The 9,687-nt window shown below is 45.9% G+C and overlaps 2 protein-coding genes across 2 annotated transcripts in view; one reads left to right on the forward strand and one right to left on the reverse strand.

Annotated features, from left to right (window-relative positions):
- The window catches only part of Mocs3 (molybdenum cofactor synthesis 3), a 2,040-nt gene extending 1,802 nt beyond the window's left edge, over positions 1–238 (reverse strand). The window contains exon 1 of the mRNA XM_013024302.1: positions 12–238. Coding sequence (XP_012879756.1) covers positions 12–230 — 219 coding nt within the window. The 5' untranslated portion in view covers positions 231–238. The remainder of the gene's footprint in view (positions 1–11) is intronic.
- A 279-nt stretch (positions 239–517) lies between these two features.
- Positions 518–9,687, forward strand: part of Dpm1 (dolichyl-phosphate mannosyltransferase polypeptide 1, catalytic subunit) — a 23,751-nt gene continuing 14,581 nt past the window's right edge. Inside the window, exons 1-3 of the mRNA XM_013024303.1 lie at positions 518–678; positions 2,630–2,729; positions 9,144–9,177. Of these exons, the coding sequence (XP_012879757.1) occupies positions 518–678; positions 2,630–2,729; positions 9,144–9,177 (295 nt within the window). The remainder of the gene's footprint in view (positions 679–2,629; positions 2,730–9,143; positions 9,178–9,687) is intronic.

Raw genomic sequence — 9,687 nt, forward strand, 5'->3', positions numbered from 1 at the left:
TGCCCGCGCACGCCCAGCTCGGGCAGCACCAGCTGGCGGCTGTAGCGCAGGATCTCGGCCCGCGACAGGGCGGGCTTCGGCGGGAGCGGCGGCACAGCAGCCAGCCTTTCCGGCTCCGCGCCCTGCTCGGCCAGCAGGGCCGCCGCCAGCCTCTCTTTTAGGGAGCTCAGCTGCTCCTCACGCAGGGCAACCTCGGCCTGTAAGGCGACGACGTCCTCGCGAGCAGCCATAGCGACCTCCTCCGGAAACGGGAGGACTTCCGCTTCCGGCTTTCTGTCGCCTAGCGACTGGAAGAAACCACGGCGCTGCGGGAAGCCCGGGGGCGCCGCCGAGCAGACGAGCATGTTCCTGAGAGACCGTCCAACTTCAGCAAAATCGTCCTACGTTTTCGGCGCTTCCGAGCGAACCGCTCGATGCCTTAAGGCTGGAACCCCGTGACGCCGCCCCCCCGCGCGCGCTTGGTACGGCCCCACGCCGATGACGCCGTTCCGCCTCCGGCGTCGCGCGCAGTTCCGCCATGGCCTCCGTGGGGGCCGCTCGCGGCGCTCCGGCGTCTCGGCGGGAGCCCGGGGGCCGCTCCCGCGGGCCGGACAAGTACTCGGTGCTTCTCCCCACCTACAACGAGCGCGAGAACCTGCCGCTCATCGTGTGGCTGCTGGTGAAGAGCTTCTCCGAGAGGTAGCGTCCCCGGCCGCCCTGCCGAGCGGTGAGCGGAGCCGGCCTCCCCGGCCCGCTCGGGCCGTTGGCTGCGCGCGGCGGCCCGGCCCTGCCCGGCCTCCTCTGGCCCTTGTCCGACGCGGCCCGGCCCCCGCAGAGCGAGGACACCCTTGGAGGAGGGCAGCAGCGGGTCTTCCCGGGTTCTCGGGCCCTGGGTGACTCTTTCCTGCCCTTGGGCTCTGTCACCGTTCCTCCCCCGCCCGTGTCCCCGTTTTCCCTGGGCGGCGAGGCTGAGAGCGCGGCCTCTCCCGGCTCCGGGCCGTCACGACCCACCGCCGAAGCCGGGAATCGGAGCGTGCGCTGCTCGCTCCTCCCCCGGGGCTTATGTAAGCCTGAGGTTCGGGCACTCGTGCGGGGCTGACCCCGCGGGAAACGCCGCTCACCCCTGCCGGGGGGCGGGGGCACCGGGAGCGTCGACGTTCGGGTGTGGAATTGCTAGGCAGCTACAGAAGTGAAAAATAACCCAGGAAATCCGGGTGCCAGTGTAAAATAAACAGGTCCTGCGGCTGTGAAAAACCTTTGGAAGGGTTGGGTGGTTTTCACATCAGAGAATTACCTTGGCAGTTAGGCTCCGTTATTTAGCCCGGTCGTGCCGGTGAACACGGGCTATTTGGAGAAGTATGTTTTGAGCTTGTTTTATACCTGAGAATGTGAGGATAGAGCTCCCACTGCATTTCCCAGCACTTCGAAAAGTACTTGACAGGCAGCTAGTTTCTCGTTATCCATTCAGCCTTGCTGCAAACACGGATACAACCAGTTAGCCAAAACTGCTGCGGAAACGTTTATTAATTGGCGAAAGCCGTTTGTTCTTCACGTATTTTTTAAAATAACTGCGCAAATATGTTGTTGTTGCTGTTTGTGCCAGCCCAGGAGCTTGAACTCAGGGCGCGAGCTCTGTCTCTGAGCTTCTTTGCTCAAAGCTAGCACTCTACCACTTGAGTCACAGCTCCACTTACTGCTTTTTTGGTGACTAATTGGAGATAAGAGGCTCATTGCTTCGAACTGCAGCCCTCAGATCTCAGCTTCCTGAGTAGCTAGGATTACAGGCATAAACCACCAGGCCAGCTACAGTTGTTGGTAACTTTTTCCTTTTTTTTTTTTTTTTGCCAGCGCTGGGGCTTGAACTCAGGGTCTGGGCACTGTCCCTGAGCTCAAGGCTAGTGCTCTACTTGATCTACAGTGCCACTTCTAGCATTTTTTGAGTGTTTATTGGAGATGAGAGTCTCGCAGACTTTACTGTCCTGGCAGGCTTCAAACCATGATCCTCAGATCTCAGCCTCCTTAGTATCTAGGGTTACAGGCATGAGCCACTGGCACCCAGCTGGCTTATCTTTTTAATTTGATTCTGCTGACTCCTTCTAAATAAGATCAGTTAACCATCCTGTAGCCAGTCTTGTTCCTAGTTTGTATTCTGCATTTACAATGTTAGGGAGGTGTGGCTGAAATGGAGAGGGTAATAATGTTGCTTGTGAGTGGCTGAATTTTGTTTTTGAAGAAGACTTCATTTGTTAGTCTACTAGGCTTAAAACTTTTCATGTTGAGGCATGTTTTGTTATCAAAGGTAAGGTACTGTGGTAAGTGGAAGTCATTGTATCCATGTGAAGAATGGACTACTTTTGTTTCTAAATAGTTTGTGAGGGCTCTAACTTTTTTAAAGCCTTTAACAATGGGATGGCTTTTCTGGTTGATTTCCTTGCAAGGTACCTTAAAACAAGATCAAGAAGAAACAATGTTGTTGCCTCCTTTTCTTTCATTTTTCTTATGTCTTAAAGTAGGGAAGACATGACAGGTGTTCTTGTGTACATCTTGCAGGCAGTCAGTTTCCACTTAGGCTGATGAGAAATTAAAAACTTACTGTGAAATCTGAGACACTGTCTACAAACATTCATGCAAATTTACTTATTTATTTTAGTGGAATCAACTATGAGATTATAATCATAGATGATGGAAGTCCAGATGGAACAAGGGATGTTGCTGAGCAGTTGGAAAAGATCTACGGGTCGGACAGAATTGTAAGTTGCAATGAACACTTTGCTGTCCTAGGAGTATATTTGTATAGGGACAAGATGCTAAATAGACAATGCCTTAAAGTGGTGTTTGCCAAAAAACTGAACAGATGACAGGCATCTTTTATGCCCTTGGGATTTAAACAGTTTTTCATTGTGCTTAAGTTTTTCCATATCTGGTGTATCAGAGCAGTGGTAACTTTAAAGCAAAAGAGGGAGCAGAGCCTTGGGATGCAGTCTGGTTTTATGAATGGCAAAATTAAAGAACAGCATTTCTAAAGGACTGTCGCAGAGTAGGATTGCAGTCATTGTGTGTTTTGAGGTCCCTTTCTTTGTTATGCTTGCACTCTCAGCATACTGCCCATAGCAGGATCTTGTAGGTGGGAAAGACTTCAATTCAATGACTTCAATTGTTCAATGACTTCAGAACCGTTGGCATTTTAAATTGTATCTTGCAGAACACTTCAGTGGGAAGAGATTTTCTTTTGTATTTTTTTGTTTTTTGGGGGTTGTGGGGCTTGAACTCTGGGCCTGGGCGCTTGTCCCTCAGCTCTTCAGCTCAAGGCGAGCGCTCTACCACTTGAGTGACAGCACCACTTCCGGTTTTCTAGGGGTTTATTGGAGATAGGAGTCTCACGGTCTCTCCTGCCCGGGCTGGCTTTGAACCTCGATCCTTAGATCTCAGCCTCCTGAGTAGCTAGGATTACAGGCGTGAGCCACCGGCGCCTGGCAGGAAGAGATTTTCTTAAGCTGTAAATTTTAGATTTTCCAACTGTACCCTGAAGCATATATTTCATTGGAGTCATTTGGACAAATGCCAAGTTTGTTTTATAATACATCACAATTTTTTTTATTGTGAAAATACTGTATAGAGGGGACAATTTGTATTTTTGATTACTAGTTTGGATTTGTAGGTGCTTCTGTATATTTATTTGTGAGTTCTACTTTGGGTCATTTCTGGGGCCCAAAAGCATATAATATAGATTTAACTGAACAATACTTTTTCTAGGTATGAGATTTATTTTTGTCATTTATTATAGGCCAGTCAGTATCTCATTCAGCACTGTTGACATTTGAGGTAGATTACTGCTTGCTTTGGGGATCTGTCCTGTGCAAAATAGGATGTTGAGTTACCATCTCTTTCCTGTACCTATGAGGTGCTGATAGCAACCTCTTTCTCACTTGGTAACCAAAAATGTATCTTGATGTTGTTAAATGTCCATTTAGGGACAAAGTTTCTCTCTTCACTGATAAAAAAATAAATATTGATACTTGACTTTCAAGAAATGGTAGTTGATCACCATAAAATCTATATATCTATATATCTGTAGATCTGTATATATATTTTTTTTTTGGGGGGGGGGTCCAAGCCTGGGGCTTGAACTCAGGACCTGGGCACTGTCCCTAAGCTTCTTTTGCTCAAGGTTAGCGGTCTACCACTTGAGCCACAGTGTCACTTCTGGCTTTTTTGTTTATGTGGTACTGAGGAATCGAATTATGCATGCTAGGCAAGCACTCTACCACTAAGCCACATTCCCAGCCCAAAACCGTATTCTTGATTAAGCTCAATAGGAGAAATAATGTCTACAACCATTGTTGAATAGAGGCCCAGGTGAGTTGTGGGAAAAGTTTACCGGAGTGTATTAATCTTAGTCCATCTCTACTGCAGGTTCTTCCCATCTGTCTCACAAATGAATCTGTCTTATCTAGTCATCTTTGGAATTTTAATGCATAGAACATAGAAACCAAAAAGAATTTTTTTTCAAGTCAACTTGCTAGTGACTTGAATGCTATGTTCATGTTTTGGGCCAATAATGCCCCCAGTTTTTCTTTCAGAAGCCCTCTGACTTATTTGCTACTGACTAATCTGGCCATCACCATGACATTTGAATACTTTTACATAAAACTACAGCCTTGGGGTATGATTGATTGATTGATTGATTGATTGATTTTAGGCAATGCTTACTAAACCAACCTTTCAAACTGTAAAACAGCATCAGCCTCAGGAAAAAAAAATAGCATTCAGGGGCTGGGAAGGTGGCTCAGTGGGAAAGTGCTTGCCTTGCATGCCTGATGCCCTGGGTTTGATTCCTCAGCACCACATAAGCAAAAAGAAAAAAGCCAGAAGTGGCGCTGTGGCTCAAGTGGTAGAGCGCTAGCCTTGAGCTGAAGAGCTGAGGGACAGCGCCCAGGCCCAGAGTTCAGGCCCCACGACCAGACCCCCCCCCCCAAAAAAAAAAAGGCATTCACTGTCATGATTTCCTTCTGGTGCTATATAAAATCCCCATGTATTCATTTTGTCCTGTAAATCACTTAAAAGTAGAGTGGGGCACAGTGATTCATACCTGTAGTTCCAGCTACTTTGGAGGCTGAAACAAAAGGATTGATTGGACCCAGGTGTTGAAGATCAGCTGGGCAACATTGTAAGACTTCATCTCCCTCCTCAGGATCCTGCCCCCTCCAAAGTTTTAGTCTGTGAATCACAGACTAGAAAAATGACATAAAAATCATGCTAGGAATGGCACTTACTTACATTTAAGTGAATATGTACATGTAGTTGTGGGGGAGAAAAATGACTAATGAAAGCAGCTTGGAATTCCTCAAATAAGTACCTATCCCACACAGACACTTTGTCAGCTAGCTTCTCTGACTGGCCAAAATGAATGCTTCAGGAAAAAAGCCAAGGAAGATACAGTCTTTTTTTTTTTTTTGCGGGGGGGGCTGGTCGTGGGGCCTGAACTCTGGGTCTGGGCGCTGTCTCTCAGCTCTTCAGCTCAAGGCTAGCACTCTACCACTTGAGCCACAGCGCCACTTCTGGCTTTTTTCTTTTTGCTTATGTGGTGCTGAGGAATCAAACCCAGGGCCTCATGCATGCAAGGCAAGCACTCTACCACTGAACCACCTTCCCAGCCCGGAAGATACATTTTTTAAAACTTTCTAGGCTTAATAAGTACATATGTGAGCTCTTTTACTCAAGGCCAGCAGTCTACCACTTGAGCCACATCTCCACTTCTGGCATTTTGATAAGTTAATTGGAGATGAGAATCTCTCAGATTTATCTTCCCAGGCTGGCTTCAAACCATGATCCTCAGATCTCAGCCTCCTGAATAGCTAGGATTGCAGGTATAAGCCATGGGCACCTGAATGAGATCTACTATTTCAATGTTAGAGTAAGATATGTCTTGTCATATCTTGGGTGTTAGAGCCCCAGAGGAGGGCTGTGTGGGCCAGCAGGAGAATGGACAAGGAAGATAGGGAGGGAGTCCCTCTCAAGTCCTTCTCAAGCCTGTTCTTGGTTGTCCAGGCTTCTAGCCTTTGATGTGCCGTTTCTTGTCTCAAAAAACAAAAACAAAAAACACCTAACCAGGCACCTGTGGCTCATGCCTGTAATCCTAGCTACTCAGGAGGCTGAGATCTGAGGATCGAGGTTCAAAGCCATCCAAGGCAGTAAAGTCTACAAGATTCATCTCCAATAAACTAGTCAGAAAATGCCAAAAAGTGGTTCTGTGGCTCAATTTGTAGAGCTGTAGCCTTGAGTACAAAAAGATTCAGGAACAACACCTAGTCCTTGAGTTCAAGACCTAGGACTGCCTTCCTCCCCCCCCCCCCCCCCCCCCAAAAAAAAAAACCTCTTAACTCTAGCTGAGGAAACTGTGGCAAGAGGTTAATTATTTGCTAAGATTATGAGTTGCTAAGAGCCACTTTTTTTTTGGGGGGGGTTTTGGTTTTTGAAATCAGCCTTGGGTTTCTCAGGAAGGAGCTCTGTGACTTGAGCTACAGTACTCCGAACTCAATGAACACTGATAGTATAGTAGGACCACAGAATAATGAGGGTACTTACTCTGTACTGATAGTAGTCCTTAGAGAACAGGGAGATCCAGTGTTGTGAAGGACTCAGCCTGGGTTGATCCGGCACACTCTGCCCTCCAGTGTGAAATTAGGTGAAGCTCCTCTATTGTGTCATTTTTCTCCAGCTCTTTGAGGTATACTGGACAAATACATTTATAGTGCTCAGGGTGATGCTACCTGTGGACCTTGTGAAGTGGCTGCCTTGGCTGGATACTGCACACACCCGGTATCTATCCCATGGCGACCCCTCTGTGCACGCACGCATGTTGCTTGGCTGGCGTGGGCACTGACAGTGTTACTGCTCTGGGGTCACAACTGAAGTGGTAAGAGCTAGTGCCTGCCAAACAGACATGAGGCTCTGTGTTCAAACTCCAGTACCACCAAAAGAAATGTTTATCAGTTTTAAGTATGTCATGTGATAGTAGTAACTATAACTAGCCACCATTCCATACATGAGACTCTCAGATAAATATATAGGCAAGCTTCAAGGACTCATGAATTCATTTTTTCCTCATGCTGACCATAGGAGAGGTGGCTCTGTTGTACCTCTTTATGTGCCCAGAGTCAACTGGCAATGGAGTAGTGTGGCTCCAGAGTCCAGGTGCCTACATGCCATCCTGCCCTGCCCCACAAAAATGGGACCACCAGATTGATGGAAAGAGGCAGAAACGGACCAGAGCATGTCATAGGTGGGATTAGGGCCTGGAGGAAAATACAATAAATAGAAAAATTCAAACTTAAATGCATAAAGGAATAAATACTTATAAAATGTGTCTGTCTGCAATAAAACAGAAGTTGCCTTTGAAGGACACCTTATAATCTGCATCACAGTCTCCCTGGAGGAGATGTGGGCCAGTAATTTGGAAGGAATTCTCTATGCAGATATTATCTGTGGAATTAGGTAGTACAGGGCTGTTATTTCTTTTTCTCTCCCCTTCCCCCCTCCAGTCCTGGGGCTTGAACTCTGGGCCTGGGTGTTATCCCTAGACTCCTTTTGCTCAAGGCTAGCACTCTAAGGCTTGAGCCATAGCAACACTTCCGGCTTTTTCTATGATTAATTGGAGATGAGTTTCACAGACTTTCCCGCTTGGGCTGGCTTTGAACCGTGATCCTCAGATCTCAGCCTCCTCAGTAGCTGGGATTACTGGCGTGAGCCACTGGCACTCCATCTATTATTTCTTTTCAAACACAATGTAGTCCTCCTTTGTCACTAGTACTTAGGCGAGTGCCTTGGAGATGTTCTGTTTCCAGATTCCCACACTTTTTTAAATTGCTCTAATAACATACTGTGTTCTCTATAAACCTTTGAACACTCTGAAAATTATGAGTAGCAGAGGGAAGTTTTTAAAAGAAAGATTTTCTAGCTGGAACAGGGTTGTAGAAAATCAGTTAGGGCAGACACCAGGTGCAGTCAGTCAGTCAGTAACTATCAGTCACAAAATCAAATAAATCCTGGCTGTGATAGGACATAGCTTGTCTGGTTTTGTTTAGTGACTTGTGGTTGTAGATGACTATTTACCTGTTTTTTCTCTCCACAAGCTCTTTTTTGTTCATGTATTTTGTTCATCTTTTGTCGCCCCAAGACCTTCAGTAGATGGCACGTAGTTTTGTTTGTTCGTTTTTAATTATTTGCTCCCGTTTGACTTGAACTGAAATTGCTTGGTTTAGAGATTTAGTATCTGAAGCAACCTGCTTATCCATGGCCTAGTACAAAAGGGGACAACATCTGTTATTAGTTTCCAGCCAGAGGCACAAGCTGAACAGTAAAGTCAAGGATCACATAGGAAACAGAAAGCTTACAAAAACAAGTAATTTACAAGCTGTTAAAAAAGAAAAGAATGTAGCCACTTTTTAGGAATATCACTTATTACTGGAACAGTAGATGTGGAAGTATGGAGCCAATCTAAGTTTATGGAGGAAGAGCAAGTAGTGAGAGCAGGACCAGCACTTAAAATCACAAAGCACATTAGGAGAGTGGACATAGCTACTAGACACTCAGGAAGAAGGGCATAGGACAATAGTGAAAGCCTGGAAAGCATCAGTATGATTTAAAATTATAGTTCAAGCCCTAGATGTAAAGATAATATTGTTTAAATGAAAGGGTAGTGTCACCACAAAACAAATGCTAAGATTAAAGGCTAAAGAACATTGATTATTCTCCAAAGCTTAATAACTATTGATTTGTTACCAAACTTTTTCTTTGGAAAAAAAACAACAAAAAAATAAAAACGAGTGCGGGGTGCTGGTGGCTCACGCCTGTAATCCTACTCAGGAGGCTCAGATCTGAGGATCACAGTTTGAAGCCAGCCCAAGCGGGAAAGTCTGTGAGACTCTGATCTCTAATAAACCACTAGAAAACGGGAAGTGGCACTGTGGCTCAAGTGGTAAAGTGCTTGCCTTGAGCTGAAAAGCGTAAGGACAGTGCCCAGGCCGAGTTCAAGCCCCGCAACCAACAACAACAAAGAGTAAATCATTCTATTTCAATATCTAGTAGGTGACAGATATATTTCTATTAGAAGAGTAAAATTTGAAAGATTTTTATTTGTATTAAAATATTTCTTATTCCTACAGCTTTTAAGACCACGAGAGAAAAAGTTGGGACTAGGTAAGTAAAATGTCTAACTCCTTAGTAAAATTTCCCATTACATCTTTTCCTGGTTTGGAACAGGGCCAAACACAACCTTCTGTGATGGTTTTTAATGTTCTTAATGACATTTAACTGAACCTGGGTGGCCTGCATATAGGGTGGCCCACTCAGGAAAACAGAAACTACCCTTTAAGTCTTTTCAGTATAGGGAATTTAATACGGGGACTCTGGCTGCACCAGTGAAGCAACTGTAGAGAAGCCTAGGGGAAGTGTGTGGCTGCTACGAGGTGAGAAAGGGCTAGATTTGCTGCCACCCTACAGACAGGGTAGACCCACAGTGGAAGGGACAGGGAGGAGATGAGATTTTATCCACTTAAAAGGTTAATTTTTTTCTTTTTTTAATTTTTTTTTTAAATTTTTTTTTTTGGGGTCCGGTCGTGGGGCCTGAACTCTGGCACTGTCCCTCAGCTCTTCAGCTTAAGCCTAGTGCTCTACTACTTGAGCCACAGTGCCACTTCCGGCTTTTTT

This window comes from Dipodomys ordii, unplaced genomic scaffold (genome assembly GCF_000151885.1).
Source record: "Dipodomys ordii isolate 6190 unplaced genomic scaffold, Dord_2.0 Scaffold75, whole genome shotgun sequence".
NCBI classification, from domain to species: Eukaryota; Metazoa; Chordata; class Mammalia; order Rodentia; family Heteromyidae; genus Dipodomys; species Dipodomys ordii.